The following is an 18,348-nucleotide window of genomic DNA, read 5'->3' as shown; positions in this document are numbered from 1 at the left end:
AGCTTAACAGATTGCCAGTGGGGCTGTAACAGTTTCGGGAGCGAAATGTGAAATTTCAGAAACATCGTACGCCATGCTGACGAGAAATACAGAGGCATGTTTTCATTACACTAGATCCGTTACATACAGATACTGCTGGTATGTACCTTACCATACCTCAGGTATCTGTGCACCAAGGCGGTGAGCCGGGATTATGGTTTCGGACGGCGGGGCGTAACATTACCGCCCAACTACCCCGCTACCCCTCCATCTGGCATACCCCAGGCACTGGAGGCTGAATCACAAACTGAAATTTATTACTCGGCAGGGGTGACGAGTGAGTCAAAGTCCAGCCCAACTCCTGCCAAACGTATACCCGAGAACTCTCCGTTTCCGGGAACCCAGACGCGACAGTAACATCTCGGTGCCCCTTCTTGTTCAAGAGGACCTCGGTGTGGGTTGCCCAGCATGTCGATCGACTTTCCGAAGGAGGAGGAGGCCATCATCGCCAGATGGCGCGAGATCAAAGCCTTTGAGCGACAGGTGCGCATATATCCTATACCGGTGATTCAGTCGCATGCGGAGTGCTGACTTCTGAACCCAGGTCGAGCTCTCTAAAGGGAACCCGAATTACACCTTTTTCGATGGACCGCCCTTCGCGACTGGCCTCCCCCATTACGGCCATTTGCTCGCCTCGACCATCAAGGACATTATCCCGAGGTACTGGTCCATGAAGGGCTACCACGTCGAGCGCCGTTTCGGCTGGGACACCCATGGCCTACCTATCGAGCACGAAATCGACAAGAAGCTTGGCATTTCGGGCAAGGCTGCCGTCATGGAGTTGGGCTTGGAAAAGTACAACGCCGAGTGTCGGGCTATTGTGATGAGGTACCGTGAGGAATGGAGGCACACGATTGAACGCCTGGGTCGCTGGATTGACTTTGATAACGACTACAAGGTGCGTTGCCCCTGCCAGGAAGAGATGGAGCTTGACATCGCAACACGAGCCTGACAATCGCGTAGACCATGGACCGGACATTCATGGAATCCGAGTGGTGGGTGTTCAAGCAGATCTTTGACAAGGGCCAGGTGTATCAAGGGTACCGCGTGATGCCCTACTCTACGGCCCTCACGACTGCCCTGAGCAACTTCGAGGCCAACCAGAACTACCAAGACGTAACCGACCCGGCAATTGTCGTCTCCTTCCCCCTCAATGATGATCCCGAAACGAGCTTTCTCGCTTGGACGACCACCCCGTGGACGCTGCCATCCCACCTGGCCCTAGCAGCTCACCCGGACTTTGAGTACATCAAGATCCACGACGAAAAGTCGGGGAAGAACTACATCTTGCTGGAGAAGCTCCTTGGGACCCTATACAAAGATCCCAAGAAGGCCAAGTTCAAGGTGCTTCAGAAGTTCAAGGGCAAAGAGATGCTTGGATGGAAGTACCAGCCACCGTTCAACTACTTTTACGAAGAGTACAAAGATGTCGCGTTCAAGCTACTCAACGCGACGTACGTCACCGACGACAGTGGTACCGGCATTGTCCACCAAGCCCCGGCGTTCGGTGAAGACGATTACAACGTTGCTGTTGAAAACGGCATCGTGACCGAGAAACGCCCACCTCCCGATCCGGTGGATGATGCCGGCCGGTTCACCAGCAAGGTGTCAGACTTTGCGGGCATGCACGTCAAGGAGGCCGACAAGCACATCATCAAGCACCTGAAGAACTCTGGTAGGCTGGTCGTGGAGTCACAATTCAAGCACTCGTATCCAATGTGCTACCGCTCCGACACGCCCCTGATCTACAAGGCGGTGCCATCCTGGTTCGTGCGCATTCCTGAGATCATCCCTCAAATGCTTAAGAACATTGAGGGCTCCCACTGGGTCCCGTCATTCGTCAAGGACAAGCGCTTCGCTAGCTGGATTTCCAATGCGCGCGACTGGAACGTGTCCCGGAACCGGTATTGGGGTACCCCCATCCCACTCTGGGTGAGCGACGACCTAGAGGAGCGTGTATGCGTGGGAAGTATCGCCGAGCTCAAGGAGCTCAGCGGCTACGAGGGTGAGATTACCGACCTCCACCGCGACAAGATCGACCACATCACCATCCCTAGCAAGCAAGGCAAGGGCACTCTGAGGCGGGTAGAAGAAGTGTTCGACTGCTGGTTTGAGTCTGGAAGCATGCCATACGCCAGCAAGCACTATCCTTTCGAAAATCAAGAGCAGTTTGCGAAGTCCTTCCCTGGCGACTTCATCGCCGAGGGCCTCGATCAGACGAGGGGCTGGTTCTACACTCTGTTGGTTCTCGGCACGCACCTCTTCGGTGTTTCACCCTTCAAAAACTGTGTCGTCAATGGCATCGTGCTAGCAGAGGATGGCAAGAAGATGTCGAAGCGCCTCAAGAACTACCCAGATCCGAACCTCATCATGGCCAAGTACGGGTCTGATGCGCTCCGTCTGTACCTCATCAACTCGCCCGTGGTGCGCGGAGAGCCTCTCCGATTCAAGGAGTCGGGTGTCAAGGAGGTTGTTGCTAAGGTTCTCCTCCCCCTGTGGAACAGTTACAAGTTCTTTGAAGGCCAGATTGCCTTGCTCAAGAAGATGGAGAATGTCGATTACGTGTTCGACCCGAGCATGGAGTCGTCGAATACCAACGTGATGGATAAGTGGATTTTGGCTAGCTGTCAGAGCTTGCTCAAGTTCGTCAATGAGGAGATGGCGGGTGAGTCAAGACCAGGAGTCGTGTGAGCTTTGTGGATGCTGACAGGTATCGTAGCTTACCGTTTGTACACGGTCGTGCCGAAGCTTCTTGAACTGATCGACAACACGACGAACTGGTACATCCGATTCAACCGCAAGCGTCTCAAGGGTGAGAACGGTCTCAACGACACCCTCCACGCGTTGAACACCCTGTTCGAGGTGCTCTTTACTCTCTGCCGCGGCCTCGCGCCCTTCACGCCCTTCCTCACGGACAATATTTACCTACGATTGCTCCCTCATATTCCCGAACACCTCCGGGGCCCGGATCCCAGAAGCGTCCACTTCCTGCCCTTCCCGGAAGTGCGGCAGGAGCTTTTCAATGCTGAAATTGAACGGCGAGTGCAGCGGATGCAGAAGGTCATCGAACTGGCGCGGTACTCCCGCGAGAAGCGAAATATCGGCCTCAAGCAGCCGTTGAAAACCCTTATTGTCATTCACCATGATCCTCAGTATCTGGAGGACGTGGGATCGCTTCAAGGTTATATCGCCGAGGAGCTGAATGTTCGCGATCTGGTTTTGACCTCGGACGAGGCCAAATATGGGGTGCAGTACAGTGTTACGGCGGACTGGCCAGTGCTTGGCAAGAAGCTCAAGAAGGATATGGCCCGTGTCAAGAAGGCTCTTCCCAACGTCACAAGTGAGGAAGCTCATGGCTATGCCACCACCGGCAAGCTTGTTGTCGACGGCATCACTCTTACTGAAGGTGATCTGGTTGTCAAGCGTGGGCTCAAGGAGGACGACTCCTCCAAGAACCTCGAAACCAACACGGACAATGATGTTCTCACGATCCTTGATGTCGAGATCTACCCTGGTTTAGCCGAGGAGGGTCTTGCCCGTGAGATCATCAACCGGGTTCAGCGGCTACGGAAGAAGGCGGGCTTACAGCCAACGGACGACGTCAAGATGGAGTACCAGGTCCTGTCTGACCCGGAGCAGACCGGCATCGAGAAGGTGTTTGAGACGCATAAGCCGACCATTTTGAAGGCGCTGCGGAGGGCACTAGATAAGCACGAGGCGACGCATGTCGACGGCCAAGTTTCGGACAAGAAGGAGGAGGGTCTCATTGCGGAAGAGGAACAGGAAGTGGGCAAGGCGACCTTCCTTTTGCGGCTGTTGAAGTTGTAGAGCGTTACGCCGGCTGATGAAACAAATGATTCATTGTTGAACAGCCGCTATGCTTATCGGTTCATGAGCTAAGCATGCAGCAAAATAGAATTGAGTGTGATTACTTGCTGTGTAATCTAAACCATGGTCGTCACTTTTTCCCCTTCGCGGCGGCCTGCTTCAATGTAAGAGGATCGGTTTGCTACTTGCTGGAGCAAAAAGGGACCCGAAAATCGTACCAAATAGCAATCCTTGAGCTTCATGAATTCTTTGACGCACTTATCTTTGTGGACCGAATTATAATCTGCAAAAACACATTGGCCATATACAGCAGCCTGAGGTCTCGTCAGAACGAAAAGCAATTTCTTAAGCGAACACCATGGGCTTTACCTCAGCAGAGCACTTAGAAACTGCTTGGGCGAACCGCTGGATGGGGCGAACTTTTGGTCGCATTTTGAGACAGTTGATATAGGGTTTTCTCTCTTCAAGAGAATAGGGGCCAAATGGTGTAATGAAGCCGCCTTTGTTGCGACGTGCCAGCCTGCAGGCAGCCCAGTGATCAGTGATTTGAGATGAAGAACTTGCAAGTTTGGATGTTTGCGGATGTTGCGTTCACACAGTGTCAATGGTCCCAGCCACACGAGAGCCAGCACTGTAATCCGTACGGATCGTGTGCCCCACTTAAGTCGCGGCTCCCAGCCACAGGACAGAGCAACCGGACTTCCCAAAATCGCGTGCCCCGCCCGGTTCTGCTTTACGCGACACACTCGACACGTCCATTGTTCCTGTCTCCCGTTACCTGCACCTTGCAACTTCCAGTTCGCAAACTGCAAATCGATTGGTTACAGCTCAGCTTCTCTTGCCTCAGCAAAGCTTCTCTCCGAGTCAGGATTTTGGTCTCGCTAGCTGTGACGCGTTCGATTGCACTTACTTTATGATCAAACACTCAAATCTGCTCGCGCCTGCGTAGCTCTTTGCATTCAGACATACTTGAACTCTACTGCAGCAATCAGCCAAGCTTGCTTTCTAGCTCCGAGAAATACCATGCTCCAGAGCTACCTTCCCGATACGTTGATATGCAACACGAACCTCCTTCTCGTCCTCATCATGGCGCTGCCAACCATCATGCTTCTTCTGACCATGATGCCGATTCTCCTCCTCCTCAGCCCGATTCTACTATCTCTTCTGTGTTTCACTACATCAGTGGTCGCCATGAGTCGTACTCTGACGAGGGTAAGTCATACGTTCCTCGTCACGCCCTACCTTCCCCCGTAATCGTCGCGCTCTTGAGGCCGCGACGCGTCCTTCTGGGTAGGCGGCAGCTGACCTGTCCGTCCCTTAGATATTGCACTGGTTCACGAGATCGTCACCCTCGGAGAATCCCTGTACCCAACCCTCCCGGAGCGCGAGCGTCTTCCGACCAATGCTTTGTTCCTTGCCGCCGAAGACGTCCTTCCCCGACATGGCCTTGATCCCGAGAACACGCCGCCTCATATCGCCCGGCTCATCTTTAAGATCGGAGGGCAGCGATCTGGGAACACACTCAGCGATAAGTTTCGTGCTGTCCTAGGGGGACTTGGCATCCAACTTGAATTTGTCCCGAGTAGCCCTCCGGCAAGACCCGACTCCCGCGCCTCATTTGCGCTGAGTTACACAAATACAAGCGATTTGCACACGAATAGCAACCAGGATTTCGAACCTTCACGCGAGACTTATGCAGATCAACGAGACGGTGGAAGAGACCCTGGCCGACCAGAGAACGGTCATGACGAAGCTCGGATCCTTTCCGCCGTTGAACCCTTCACGGCATCTCGACTTCGATCTGGACCTGGATCTCGACCATTTCAGCTGCCCATACAGCCTGGCGCAGGATCCCTTCCTGTGGTTGACGTGGATGCCGGCGTCCTTGAGCGGAAGTTGCAACAGCTGAAGATGCAGGAGGAACGAGAACTCGTCCAGGATGTTTTAAGCATCTGGCGTGCAACTACTTTCCAAACGAAGCGAGTCAACGACGAGCTAATGTCTATCGCCGTCGAGTATGATAACAATGATCTACTTGGCGAGGTGCTCGATATTTGGAACGAAGAAGCGGCGGCGGCGGAACAGCTGAGGCTCGAGGCCGAAAGGGCTGCGGAACACGAGGCATACGTTGAAAGGATGGAGAGACGAGCCACCAGAGTGTATGAGATCTTCACGATCCACACCGTGTTGGCCGAATGGCAGGAGCGAGCGCAAGAAGAGCTCGACCGGACGGCAGTAGCACGGAGGCATCTAGTGAGGAAGCGGACATTTGAGGGCTGGCACGCACAGCACATCAAAGACCAGACCAAGGTCAAGAACTTCATCCTAAACAATGTTCTCCAGAAATGGAGCCAAGTCGCCCTGCATCACGAGGTTCGCCGAGAAGTTGCCGTGCAATGGCACCAGCAGGAACTCTGTAAGCGGAGCTTCCACACATTGTGGCAAGAAACAAAAGAGCGTGCTGCAGATGAGTTCTACGCTGTTGGTCTTGCTAGCCACTGCCTCAGCATCTGGGTCAACAAGGCGTGCGAGATCCAAGATGAATACCAGGTGGCTGTGGCATTGGACGAGAGACTCGTGCTCGATGAGGCGGTTAACATCTGGCTCGAAGAGGTCGACATCCAACAGTACAATGCCTACGAATGTACGCGGCAGTGGCTTGTCCAGGGTTGTCGAAGAGATCTGGATTATTGGCAGGAGCAAGCTAGGCTCTCGGCCTTGTTGAAGCAGCACAACGCTAAAGAGGAGCAAGCCCTGAAGCGCCGGGTGCTAGAAGCACTAAGCATAGCCCTGCGAAAGGTGAAGCGTGACACCGCAGTTGCCGACGCTTTCCTGCTTACAGAGCCAGTCGACCATTGGGAGCGGGAGATGAGGCTGAAACTTTTTCTAGAGCGCGACGAGCTTGAAATGAAGGCCGCGGTTCTCGAGCACTGGGCTCTCGAGGAGAAGCTTGCTTGGTACAAGGGGCATTTGGAGACAAGAAACAAACGGCAGACCCTCAACACACTGTTCGCCGCCGCCCGGCAAGCCCGCGGCGAGCGAGAACGACATGAAGAAGAGGCTGATTACGTCGACGCATATTATACCCAAACCGAGGTGCTTGACACTTGGATCGAAGGAACCGACCAGATGTGGAAGCACCGGCAAAATGCCAACCTTGTGAATCTCTACCGCACAACCCGGCCGTGCATCGACCATTGGCGGGAAAGGTGCCAACAGAGCCAAGCCCGTGACGGGTTCTACTGGAAACGAGCGGAGAAGCACAGGGCCAGATCCATCGTCTCTGCCGTGCTGGAGAAGTGGCCAGCGGTAGCTGAAACGGCGCGGAGGGAGCGAATGATGACCTCGCTACGTCAGTTTCGACGGAAATACAAAGTTGAACTGGCACAAGAGTGTCTTGGCAAGTGGTTAGACGCCACTGTGGATGCCCTCGATGCTCAACACGACGCACGGCAGACAAACCTCCACTACAAACGGGAGGATCTCAACGAGTGTCTGGATCTATGGAATCAAGCGGCGAAAAGAGCGGAGGGTATTCAACAGATTGCCGCCGACGCTGAAGTCGAAGTCTACTGTGTGAAGTGGCAAGCGCAGCTCCAGGAAGCGAAGGAGAATATGCAAGACGCCATCGAATACGACGCAGAGCAGACCCGGAAGCGTTGCTGGGAGAAGTGGGAGTTTCAGAATCTGCAAAATGAGAGCAAGCGTCACATGGCTGCCACACTGCAGGAGAAGAATGAACGGCGCGTTTGCCGCCGGATTCTCGCTGAATGGCAACAAAAAGCGGTGCCTGAAGCAGCAGCACGCAATGATCTCCGCCTGAGCACTCTCTCGGCTCGGCGCAGCGTCCGGCAGCAACTGGCTCGGCCATCTACAGCCACAACAGGCTTCTACACAGCAAGTCAGCTGGCTACTCTCCGCCCACGCGACTCTGTTTCGTCCCTCGGACCCATGCCCGAGTTCGACGATGAACCTCTGATGCCCGACCCGGATGACCCTGGTGTTATGAGTACACCGACGAAATGGACAGGGAGCACACGGGTCTTGGGTTATCGTCCAACGTCGACGCCTTCGGCGATCTTGCCTTCGCCCTACGAAAGGGAGCTGAGACGACAATATGGTGCTTCGGCCTTGAAAGCCAGGGTGGGTTTCGCCGACATCAACGAGGATTCGGCTGAGGACTTGTATAGATGATGTCTTCCGCTTGTTGGTTCAGTAGGATGGGGTTCTGGTTAGCATTGGGGAAAAATATCGGGATTGGAGGCTGCATGGAAGGGGGTTTCGCTTCAAGCATAGCTATCGGCGTTAGGACTGGGGATTTCGCATTGCGCTGCATTGGTTTTTGGGCGTCGTTGGATATACCCAAGCATTGACAGGCGTGTTGTTGGATTGATGCTTCGAGAAATGCAGAGACCGGGCCCTATGTGGCTTTATATCTCTCCTAAGATGATGGTCTGGATGGATTACCCTGTTCTACGACTTGGTAGGTGACTGTTCCAAATCGACGAACAATAATCGAAACCGGAGGGGTCTTGTTACCTCCTACTAAGGCTCATTAACTGCGTCTCCGTACTGGACGGAGTCCGGAGGACAGATTACTGCTGCGGCGTACGGATTAATCTCGTCCTAACTTGCGAAAATTGTTAGCGAAACTTTGGCTGTCCCCTCCCCGCCAATACCAAACTGGCAGGCGGTAAGCTAATTCTGCCAGGGCGCACCAAATTTCCCAAAACCCACAGAAACCACGATTTGATTTTTGCTTTGCTCTTCAAGATCACGGCGATCAACAGTCAAGTCCTTGTCCCCCGTCGGCACAATCCATCACAATGGCCAAGGTCCGCGCAAGTAAGTTACAGCCGAGAATAGGGTTATTAATACACAGCAATTCGATAACTAACAATACATTCGTAGACGTTTCGTCCTCGAGGCGCAAGTCTCGCAAGGCGCACTTCACCGCGCCTTCGAGCGTCCGCCGCAACATCATGAGCGCCCCTCTCAGCAAGGAGCTCCGTGAGAAGTACAACGTATGTCGCGATTCTCCCGCACCGTGCCCACAACAAAGTCCACTAACGAGACCCCCTCGCAGGTCCGGAGCATCCCCATCCGCAAGGATGACGAGGTCCAGATTGTCCGCGGCATCAACAAGGACAAGGAGGGCAAGGTCACCTCGGTCTACCGTCTCAAATACGTCATCCACGTCGAGCGTGTCACCCGGGAGAAGGCCACCGGCCAGAGCGTGCCCGTCGGCATCCATCCCAGCAATGTCGTTATCACCAAGCTCAAGCTCGACAAGGACCGTGAGAATATCCTGGCCCGCATCAAGGCCGGCCGTGAGCAGGCTGCCAAGTCCAAGGGCAAGAGCAAGGCTTAAATAGCCTCAGCCCGCCTTGGAGGGATGATGAAAATTTGACGACAAAAAGGAACAACTCGGTTCTGTTGCGACGAAGAGAAATACCCGAACACTCGTCGTCGAGGGTTTATCCGGTCGAGACTGGCGTCTATGCGGATTCTTGTTTCGGTTGCATACGTTGGGCGCTGTTAACCACGACAGCATGGGGGTGGACCCCAAAAGCTAGATCAGAGTCGACGAATCGAGACATTGTTCTCAATGGCCATTTCACAATGCTCGTCGCGTCGCGCGCACTGTGAAATGCTCCATGGGAGGTTTTTCCCGAAGCCCATGCCTCTCAAAGATCACAGAGGCCTTAGACCGTCGTTGACTTTGGTGACCATGTGTATTAAAAGTACTGACATTCGCAGGCATATCGGTACCGCACGCCTTGTAAGCATTTGGTCGTTAGCGATGACCTGGCAGCGTGGCGGGGACTGTCTTCAATCGCTTAGGCGATGCCTGCAAAAGGTAGGTACAGCAGCCGCTAGGATATCTCCGCGTTGACCACTAGTCCGATGGTTTTCGAGGTATACGACTGGCGGAGAGTAAACCCAGCACGGGAAATCACCAGTTCCCAGTTGCTCTCGTCTGCAGACTTCCACGGAGATTTTTCGATGAGAGTGGAGGTTTGATGGCGAGGAACAAGACGAACAACCAACGCGTTTACGCGCGTAGAACCGACGAGCCAGGTTTTGCCTGGCGAAGTCCGCCCTCCTTACAGGGGTGCCCGTGAATGGATGTATCATGACGTAGCTGCCAATAGATATTCAAAGCTCGGTAGAGCTCTCCGACCGTCAGAAGGGCCACCTGTCGTTGTGTTGACAACCTGTTGACGATGTGCGACTGGCTATTTCGTATATACAACCGAGAAGAACGGGAGTAACGACGATGGCGGGGGTCAGGGAAGGACTATGTCTCAAAATTTTCACCAAGCGCGAGATCCTGTGTGGAAGTTCTTAGATTCTACTATTCTGCACTCTCAGTGGGGTTCCCCACGGCCATGATGATGATGGGTGGTGGTTTACTTTGTTTTGGTTGGTGCAGGGGCAGAGTATGTACATACCACTGAGTGGTTGCCAGGGATGCGCTAACAGTGCATGCACCTTCCCTGGGGCGGCAATGGGCTTCCTCTGGTCTCCGCTGTTCTGCAACATTGGGCTTGACGCGGTCTGCCTCCCTTGGCAGGTACCATAACCTTCGATAAGCGCCCAGTGTCCTTGCCACTTGTTGTTCTAGAGGAATTCGAGGCCGGCATCTGTTGATTTTGCTTCGGCACTCGGAGCTTCGCCGCCAAGGGCCACTGGCGCTGGCATACCGGACCGCCTTTGGGAAAGCAACTCGCGCCATTCCCCTCCGTTCGCTTCGGCACGTTAAGTTGGAGCTGCAGTGATCGCCAAACCCCTCGTCGACCCCGCCGCGACATCGATACACTACCCGACAAGATGTCGTTCTTCTTTGGGAGAACGCGCACACGGACAAACACCACAGACCTCGTCAGACAGGCAAGAGAAGATGTCACCAAATTGGAGGGACCGCAAGGGGCCGCCAAGGTAAAGAAAAGATCCAGCACGATGGCGCTGCCAGGGGTGTCCCCTTGGGAAACAATGCACTGACTGCTGTCCTGCCAGGCCGAGGAGCTTGCAAAGGTGCTCGCGCAGATGAAGCAGGTCCTGCAAGGCACACATGGTGCGTTCCAGTCCCGCGCGAAGCGCGCTCGAAGCACATACGGACGGCACAAGCAAGCAAGCTAACCGGCCAGCAGAGACCGAGCCAAACACGGAGCAGATCTACCAATTGGTGACGGCCATGATTGAAGAAGACCTCCTCTACCTCCTTGCCGTCCATCTCCACCGCTTTCCGTTCGAGTCGCGAAAGGACACTCAGGTCATCTTCTCCTACGTCTTCCGCTTCCGCCCGCCGACGGGGCCGCAGAAACCGGAGCCGCTCGCTCTGGCCTACGTCGTCGAGAGGCGACCACAGGTGCTTGTGGAATTGTGCAGGGGTTACGATCACAAGGAGAGCGCTACGCCGGCGGGGACAGTGCTGAGGGAGGTGCTGAAGAACGAGGCGGCCGCGGCGATAATCCTGTACGACGACGGCGATGAAGAAGGGTCGAGCGCCAGGGGAATAGGGGGGATCAACCCGGACCGGACGCAGAGCGGGAGGGGAGTCTTTTGGAAATTTTTCGACTGGATCGACAAGAGCTCGTTCGAAGTGAGCGCGGATGCGTTTACCACATTCAGGGTAAGCCAACCGCTTTCGCACCCCTTTCGCGCTTGCCAGGGCTCAACTCGACCCCCTCGGCTCTGGAGAAGGAAGAACAAAAGAAAACCCCGTTGGAGCTGACGTTCTTGCTAGGAACTCATCACCAAGCACAAAGAGCTGGTCCCTCGGTATCTGGCCGCCAACTTCGATCTCTTCTTTGATCGGTACAACAACGTGCTGGTGCAGTCCAACAGCTACGTCACCAAGCGTCAGTCGATCAAGCTGCTGGGCGAGATCCTGCTGGACCGGTCCAACTACAACATCATGACGGCCTACGTGGACCGAGGCGAGCACCTCAAGATCTGCATGAACCTGCTGCGCGACGACCGCAAGATGGTGCAGTACGAGGGCTTCCACGTGTTCAAGGTGTTTGTGGCCAACCCACACAAGTCGGTGCCCGTGCAGAAGATCCTGATTATGAACCGGGACAAGCTGCTGCACTTCCTGTCGCACTTCCTCGAGGACCGCACCGAGGACGAGCAGTTCATCGACGAGCGCGAGTTCTTGATCAAGCAGATCCGGAATCTGCCACCTGCGCCCGTGCCGCCACAGCAGCGGTAGGGTCGTCGGTAGCGGTGGGGAAGGGGGGAGGGGGGAGGGAAGGGTAGTTCACTCACGCGTGGATGGTTTAGAGTGAGTCAGTGTGTGGGTGTGGGAGTGACCGAGCGAGCGTAGCGTGTACACGCCCGCACTCGCGCGCGTGTGTGTGTTGGTGGGTGGTGGGTGTACGGAGCGGCGGCGTTGGGGCGTACTAGAAAGCCGGGAGTAAAGACGGGTATTCATGGCATGCATTGTGAGGAACAAGGCACAACAACACAGACGGTTGCTTAGTACTGTAAGATACCTATTACCTATGTAGGCGGCAGCTGCGGCTGGACAACTTTTGGTAGCTTATGATGAATGCTTTTGAAATTGTGGAGAGGTAAGAAGGCATCGCCCACCGCGTCGAGAGCAACTGACTGCTAAGTGGATGATGAAAGTCATGAAAGCTGCTCTGTACCTGATTGTTAAAGAGCAGCCAACGTCGTGTAACCCCTCTCGATCACAAGAAGTTAGCTCATCGTTTCTCAACCGGTATCCACTATCTAACCGTCCCGAGAATCGACCGTCATCGGCGGCGGCCTGATGCGGTTTCATGGCGAAGTAGAAGATTGTCTTAGCGTGGCGGATGCGCAAGCCCAGACTCCCACTTCCAAAACCGGCCCTGAGAAGCAACTCGGCGAATAGCAGAAAAATTGAAGAAAAAAAATCATCGTGAGAAGCGAGAAGAGGGAAACCATCGGGAGGTTCAAGAAGCTGGGTTTGAACAGGTAGTGAGCATGAAGTAGCACAGGGACACCGGTGAAGAGCGGGTACCTTTTAACTCCCCATCTACCGTTCCCGTTCCCCGTTCCCCGTTCCCGGTTCCCCGTTCCCAGGTTGCCGGAGCCCAAAAGGACATGAGCGGATTGGTCACCCGTTGAGCTCCCGACGCGATTCCGGCAGCAGCCGCAGCGGTGCCCCCTGGAGGCCATCCCCCCGGTGGGTGACGCGCGCCACCCCGGTCCCGGGCGTCTCGATTTCAAGCGTCTCAGTGACGAGGGCAAGCCGCATCGACGCGTACCGGAGGCCAGCAGGCGCGGCCCGGTCGGCGAGAACGCTGGAGAGGTTGTCGGCTCGCAGTGCGAAGGGGGCCTGTAGTCCGTCGGCGTCGTCGGCGTCGTCGTCGTCGTTGTCATTGTTGTTATCATTGTTGTTGTTGCCGGTGCGAAGTCCGGGATCAGTAGCAGGCCTTAAAGTGCGAAGTAGATTGGGGTTGGTTGTCTCGTCAAAGATTAGGGCTGGCGTGGGAAGAGGCAGGGGCGCTTGGGTTGCGGGTGAGTTCGAGCTGCCGCCTTCAGGGTCGTGATGAATGCCGGGGGCCTTGCTCTCGTTGAGCGTGCGGGTGGTGCGGCGTGCGTTTCCTCCCCGGCGGTTGGTGTGAGAGCTGCCCATACAGGGGCGTAAGGGTCCTCGGCGTTGTCTCTGAGTACGGAGTTGGTGAAGAAAACCACGTGAGGCCGCGTTTGGGCGACCGTTGGCGCCCGTCTCCCATCTGCGAGCATCTCTGTTCTGCGCGAACCGGGATAGTACCTCAATAACCTCCGACCCCAGCCCCGTCACGGCCGAGTTGTGGTTCGCGACCTGGGATAGTAGTACCTCAATAACCTCCAACCCCAGCCCCGTCACGGCCGAGTTGTGGTTGTGAGCTGTGTCGGGGCCAGCACTGCTGCCGGCATGGTGAGAGATCCCACCTGACTCTTGAACTTGTCTTCGGCCGGCCTGGTTTGGACGCTGGTATGGGCGCTGGTATGGACGCGTGTTTGGATGCTGCTCGCCTTCGCAAAGCTTCCTCAACGCGGGTCGCAGTGTGTTGGCCCGGCGCCCAACGGGTGCGCTGCCTTGATACGTCGGGGCGGCTCGTCTGACGGATGGAAATCGCTCTAAGAGATATTCTTGGGGACTAGTAGATCCTTTCTTGACGCCCCTCGATTCGACCTGCCTGGGAGTTGCCTCTTCTTGAGGCCGGGTCGGACCAACTGTGCTCATTCTGGACAAAAGCGCATATGATCCTTCTCTCGAGAGTTCTGGGAAATTGAAAATCGAACTGGATTAGTTGTGCTATTCGCCAGCGGCAAACCTGGGCAGATGAGATCCATGAATGGGTCGCTCTGCGTGTGAACTTCGAAAGCTTCGCAAATCCTGTGCAGAAGTACTTGGTAGAGGAGGAGATGGAAGTCTCGCGTATCAAGAACAACCGTAAACTTGGAGTGATACAAAGATCTTGGCGAGCCTTAGCTCCGTGGTTTAATCTGAACAGGAAGGAGCCGATGCGAAACCTTGCTCAGTCCAAGCAATCGGCGCCTTTTTGGCCGATGCATTTTCTCTTTCAGAACTCGTATATATACAAGAGTCCCGCTCTTGTCCAAGCTTAGCAGCAGTCGCAGCAGCCGCCGCCGCCGCCGCCGCCGCCGAGGGTATCAAGTACGAAAAGCGAAACAACGACATGGACAACCAAACACTCCAACAAGACGCTAGACGAACCCATTGCCAGTCTGGGACATAACCAGGTCAGCCATCTTCACTCCCGCTCCGCCCACCAGCCACCTTTAGTCCTTGGGTTCTCGGGGTAAACCTCTCTCTCTTACCCTTCTCCTCCCCCTCCCCCCTTTTTTTCGCCTCTTCTCCTACCCAACAACTCAGTTGGACATGTCGTCCGAGCTGGACGTGAGCACTCCACCAACACCGGCGTGATCGCCAGATGCCAAGTCATCGGCGTGCGCCGAGAAGCAGACCCGCGAGTGCGTGGCCTCGAAGCAGAGGGGGAACCGCATCGGCTTCTCGGACGGGTCGCGGGAGCAGCGGTCGGTTCCCGCGTCCCAGACGTGGATCTCGCCGGTCGGGGCCAAGTGGACCATCTCGGCCCGGGCGGACGGGGCCATGTCGACGATCAAGGCCCTCATGGCGGCGCGCATCTCGTTCATGGGCACGGTCCGCTCGCGCGAGCCCCCCGCGCGCCGGCAGGTCCTGCTCGAGTTGAGCTTCGGGTTGTTCTCCGACACCCGGCCGAGGTACAGGCTCAGCCTCAGCTCCCGCAGGGTGACGGGGCGGCCGTCGAGCGGGACGAGGGCGGTGTGGCAGATGCTCCGCATGCGCAGGCGCAGGGCGCGGAGGCGCGACAGCAGGGGGCGCACGTGCTCGCAGAAGTGCACCGGGGTGGCGGCGGCGCCATCGCCGTGGCCGTGGCCGTGGCCGTGTCCGTGGCCATAGCCGTAGCCGTGGCCGGGACCGGGACCGGGGCAGGCGACGATGTCGGTGCCGCACAGGTCCAGGTCCAGGGCGGTGACGTGCGTCAGCAGGCTGAGGTAGGGCTCGAGCGTGCGGATGCACAGGTAGTCGGGCTGCAGGGGGTCGGCGGGCCAGGCGCGGTTCGGCCAGCGGGCGGCGAAGCGGACCTCGTCGAGCTCGCGGAACTCGAGCAGCATGAGGCAGAAGCGGGCCAGGTTGGCGGGCGTGTTGAAGCGCACGAGCTCGGCATCATCGCCGGGCACCCCGTCGAGCACAATGTTGACGCAGCGCAGCGACTTGCGCAGCATGGCGCGCGACCGGTCGAGCGACTTGGACTTGCGGTGCACCAGCCGGCTGATGACCCGCGGCGTGTACTCGATGCGCGGGTAGAAGATGGGGAAGGCGAGGCTATACCAGCGCTTGGAGAGGGCCAGGCGGCGGATGTCTTGCTGGAAGAAGGAAGGGGGCAGGCTCTCGAGTATCATCATCCAGATCTCGGAGGGGAGGTGCGGCAGCGGTTCCGGGCCCATGGTGATACCGACGGGAGACCGAGACTTTTGTTCGGTAGCTGGCACGTGGACGTGGTTGTATGAGCGGGACAGATTGAAGCGTTAAGCTTAAGAGAAGCCGAGCGGGGAGGAATGAGCTGCTCGTATTCAAGTCACAGGCTGGTGATTGCGCGGAAAAGGAGTATTTGGAGAGCGGGAGTGAGGTTCCAAATCACGGAATAGGTAGGCTCAGATAGACGGTTGTTACTGTGTAGGATAACTTTGGAGTTCCGCATGTATGCATACACATACGCGTGTAGGTATGTGTGCTCGCGCGTCGGTGTGTACGTGTTTGTAAATGTGATATTTTTTTGGTATCTGAGGAATTGTACGGCAGTACCAGCTTTGGTGAGAATGAGGCTGAATTGAATTGCTGACCGTCCGTTCCGGGAATGATGGGGGAAAGAGAGTACATAGTTCCGATAGCCCTGGATCGACTTCTCTCGATTGGTTCCAAGCCAGTGGATTGCAACGTCTAGGGGAGGGGAGGCAGAGGAACAGGCAGGCATCTGCGCCAATCGGGGTGCATTGCCCGGGTTCCTGCTGAGCCAATCTCGGGCTGTTTGCGGCGCTCAAATCACCCCGCGAGCGTCGCCCGGGGGTGATGATGTTTGTGAGTGGTTGATGGGTGGCTGCTTCCCCGGCACGGAGGAGCTGAGTCTGCTGAGGAAGAAGATGGCGGCCTGACACAATTGGCCTCTTGGGCCACAGCTACGGTTTCGCGATTAATTACGGATTACACTACGGAAGGTAGCCCCGTACTCGGCTCGTCTGCGTACTGTACGGACGTACTGTACTGTACAAAGTACTTGATAGACCCACTTCGGTGGGTTGGCCAGGCCTTCCGAGCAGGCTCCACCAAAAAATGGAAATGCCGGGGCTCAAAGGGACGACGCTCGGTGGGCCGCTGCCGCAAACCCTTGCCCAAACGAGGCACACGCTGCTCGTTGTTACATCAGAAGCCCGTTCTCATCACCATGAGCGAGATAGACATGAAGGTTGATCCGGCAAGAGCATCCGCTCTCATCTCACAGCTTCAGAGCGTCAATGTGAGAATAGCTGCAGTGGCCAAGGGCCGTGCAGTAAGCCCCCCCTAAGTTTATCCGCCGACTCGCTCGCACATCCCACCCATTCTTGACCGACATCATCGTCACAACCATCATCTCCATCATCTATAATCACTCATTCTCCGATATCACAAAAAAAGAGAAAAGTAAATTTCCGTGTCTAACAACAATTCAAGGTCCGTCTCGTGGCTGTCTCCAAGCTCAAGCCTGCCAACGACATCCTCGCCCTCCATGACTCGCCACTCAGGCAGGTACATTTTGGTGAGAACTACGCACAAGAGTTGAGTCAAAAGGCCGAGCTGCTGCCGAGAAGCATTCAGTGGCACTTTATCGGCGGCCTGCAGTCGGGTACGTCGTAAGTCCTTCGATACGTCCGACCTCATACTGATTACCGGCCAGGCCGTTGTAAGGAGCTCGCCAAGATTCCAAACTTGTGGTGTGTGTCTAGCGTGGACAACGTGAAGAAGGCACAGCTCCTCGACAAATACCGAGGCGAGAAGATCAAGGCCGAGCCAGAGACGCCGAAACTCAACGTCCACGTCCAGGTCAACACCTCGGGCGAGGAGTCCAAGTCCGGGTGTGCACCGGGCGAAGACGTCGTGTCGCTTTGCCGGGCCATCGTTAACGATTGCCCCAACCTGCATCTGCTGGGCCTGATGACCATTGGTGCCATCGCCCGGAGCGTGGCCACGACGGCGGAGAACGAGAACGAGGATTTTAGGCTGCTGGTAGAGCAGAGGGACCTGGTGGCGAAGGAGCTGGGGCTGGAGAGGGAGCTGGAGCTCAGCATGGGCATGAGCGAGGACTTTGAGGGCGCCATTGTTATGGGGAGCAGTGAGGTACGCATCGGGAGCACCATCTTCGGGCAGCGACCGGCCAAATCGGAAGCCAAGATTGTTTCATCATAGCATAGCGTACTTAACGTCTACGCAGCGCTTGCACACCAGCCGCCCTTTCATCGTATTTTGGCAAGAGCGATGAGGAGGAGTGATGATGGTGGTAATAAGATGCGCTCTACGAAAATAGCATATCTGTACAAAGCAGGCACACATAACCCAGTGGCAATGCGCGCACTGTTGCAGGGCTGAGGTCCCTCAGATTTATTTCTCTCTCTCTCTCCCTTTTTCTTTCTTCCTTCCACTGACGTTTTCGAGACGATAACGTTACTTTCCGGAGATAGTAGTCCAAACTAAGCTTCCAAGGGAATGAATTCGGAATGTATGGGAGATGAGTTTGATAGGAGCAATGCCGCTCAAATAATCCGTCATCGGCTTGACGTCGATCTAATGTGGGAACCAGGTGTGGGCTGCTCTATCGATAACGGGAGCTCCCGCAGCCTGTTGCTTTCCCAAATGAGGGGCAACTGGGTTGACCCCTGTCGCGACTTCCCCGTTGCTCAGGG

The 18,348-nt window shown here is 56.0% G+C and overlaps 7 protein-coding genes across 7 annotated transcripts; 5 read left to right on the top strand and 2 right to left on the bottom strand.

Moving 5' to 3' along the window:
• The first annotated feature begins 280 nt into the window (after nt 1–280).
• MYCTH_2311378 (uncharacterized protein) lies at nt 281–4,181 on the top strand. The gene is made up of 4 exons (XM_003666527.1): nt 281–522; nt 584–937; nt 1,003–2,704; nt 2,759–4,181. Exons 1-4 carry the CDS (start codon nt 448–450, stop codon nt 3,865–3,867), a joined length of 3,240 nt encoding a protein of 1,079 aa, XP_003666575.1. The 5' UTR covers nt 281–447; the 3' UTR covers nt 3,868–4,181.
• A 741-nt stretch (nt 4,182–4,922) lies between these two features.
• On the top strand, nt 4,923–8,061 carry MYCTH_2130496 (uncharacterized protein; the record flags this gene model as incomplete). The annotated part of the gene is made up of 2 exons (XM_003666526.1): nt 4,923–5,079; nt 5,189–8,061. The coding sequence occupies 2 exons, from the start codon at nt 4,923–4,925 to the stop codon at nt 8,059–8,061; spliced, it is 3,030 nt and encodes a 1,009-aa protein (XP_003666574.1).
• A 584-nt stretch (nt 8,062–8,645) lies between these two features.
• On the top strand, nt 8,646–9,696 carry MYCTH_2316445 (uncharacterized protein). The gene is made up of 3 exons (XM_003666525.1): nt 8,646–8,712; nt 8,779–8,891; nt 8,954–9,696. Exons 1-3 carry the CDS (start codon nt 8,694–8,696, stop codon nt 9,236–9,238), a joined length of 417 nt encoding a protein of 138 aa, XP_003666573.1. The 5' UTR covers nt 8,646–8,693; the 3' UTR covers nt 9,239–9,696.
• Nucleotides 9,697–10,582: 886 nt separating this feature from the next.
• MYCTH_2311373 (uncharacterized protein) lies at nt 10,583–12,109 on the top strand. Its single transcript, XM_003666524.1, has 4 exons — nt 10,583–10,809; nt 10,888–10,945; nt 11,022–11,503; nt 11,618–12,109. Exons 1-4 carry the CDS (start codon nt 10,702–10,704, stop codon nt 12,083–12,085), a joined length of 1,116 nt encoding a protein of 371 aa, XP_003666572.1. The 5' UTR covers nt 10,583–10,701; the 3' UTR covers nt 12,086–12,109.
• Nucleotides 12,110–12,976: 867 nt separating this feature from the next.
• Nucleotides 12,977–14,092, bottom strand: MYCTH_2113259 (uncharacterized protein; the record flags this gene model as incomplete). The annotated part of the gene is made up of 1 exon (XM_003666523.1): nt 12,977–14,092. The coding sequence occupies one exon, from the start codon at nt 14,090–14,092 to the stop codon at nt 12,977–12,979; it is 1,116 nt and encodes a 371-aa protein (XP_003666571.1).
• Nucleotides 14,093–14,742: 650 nt separating this feature from the next.
• Nucleotides 14,743–15,861, bottom strand: MYCTH_2071198 (uncharacterized protein; the record flags this gene model as incomplete). The annotated part of the gene is made up of 1 exon (XM_003666522.1): nt 14,743–15,861. The coding sequence occupies one exon, from the start codon at nt 15,859–15,861 to the stop codon at nt 14,743–14,745; it is 1,119 nt and encodes a 372-aa protein (XP_003666570.1).
• A 954-nt stretch (nt 15,862–16,815) lies between these two features.
• MYCTH_2311371 (uncharacterized protein) lies at nt 16,816–18,068 on the top strand. Its single transcript, XM_003666521.1, has 3 exons — nt 16,816–16,961; nt 17,123–17,294; nt 17,346–18,068. Exons 1-3 carry the CDS (start codon nt 16,857–16,859, stop codon nt 17,852–17,854), a joined length of 786 nt encoding a protein of 261 aa, XP_003666569.1. The 5' UTR covers nt 16,816–16,856; the 3' UTR covers nt 17,855–18,068.
• The last annotated feature ends 280 nt before the right edge of the window (nt 18,069–18,348 follow it).

The sequence above is a fragment of the Thermothelomyces thermophilus genome, chromosome 7, assembly GCF_000226095.1.
Source record: "Thermothelomyces thermophilus ATCC 42464 chromosome 7, complete sequence".
Classification (NCBI taxonomy): Eukaryota; Fungi; Ascomycota; class Sordariomycetes; order Sordariales; family Chaetomiaceae; genus Thermothelomyces; species Thermothelomyces thermophilus.
The sequence above is the reverse complement of the archived record's forward strand: the minus strand, read 5'-3'. Positions and strand labels throughout refer to the sequence as shown.

Excerpts from the sequence above, each read along its gene's own strand:
- MYCTH_2311378 (XM_003666527.1), top strand. The coding sequence starts at position 448 with ATGTCGATCGACTTTCCGAAGGAGGAGGAGGCCATCATCGCCAGATGG. Across the intron at positions 938-1,002 it reads ACTTTGATAACGACTACAAG|ACCATGGACCGGACATTCAT; the intron begins GTGCGTTGCCCC and ends ACAATCGCGTAG. Across the intron at positions 2,705-2,758 it reads CGTCAATGAGGAGATGGCGG|CTTACCGTTTGTACACGGTC; the intron begins GTGAGTCAAGAC and ends CAGGTATCGTAG.
- MYCTH_2316445 (XM_003666525.1), top strand. Across the intron at positions 8,892-8,953 it reads AGCTCCGTGAGAAGTACAAC|GTCCGGAGCATCCCCATCCG; the intron begins GTATGTCGCGAT and ends ACCCCCTCGCAG.
- MYCTH_2311373 (XM_003666524.1), top strand. The coding sequence starts at position 10,702 with ATGTCGTTCTTCTTTGGGAGAACGCGCACACGGACAAACACCACAGAC. Across the intron at positions 10,810-10,887 it reads GACCGCAAGGGGCCGCCAAG|GCCGAGGAGCTTGCAAAGGT; the intron begins GTAAAGAAAAGA and ends CTGTCCTGCCAG. Across the intron at positions 11,504-11,617 it reads ATGCGTTTACCACATTCAGG|GAACTCATCACCAAGCACAA; the intron begins GTAAGCCAACCG and ends CGTTCTTGCTAG.
- MYCTH_2311371 (XM_003666521.1), top strand. The coding sequence starts at position 16,857 with ATGAGCGAGATAGACATGAAGGTTGATCCGGCAAGAGCATCCGCTCTC. Across the intron at positions 16,962-17,122 it reads CAGTGGCCAAGGGCCGTGCA|GTCCGTCTCGTGGCTGTCTC; the intron begins GTAAGCCCCCCC and ends CAACAATTCAAG. Across the intron at positions 17,295-17,345 it reads TATCGGCGGCCTGCAGTCGG|GCCGTTGTAAGGAGCTCGCC; the intron begins GTACGTCGTAAG and ends ATTACCGGCCAG.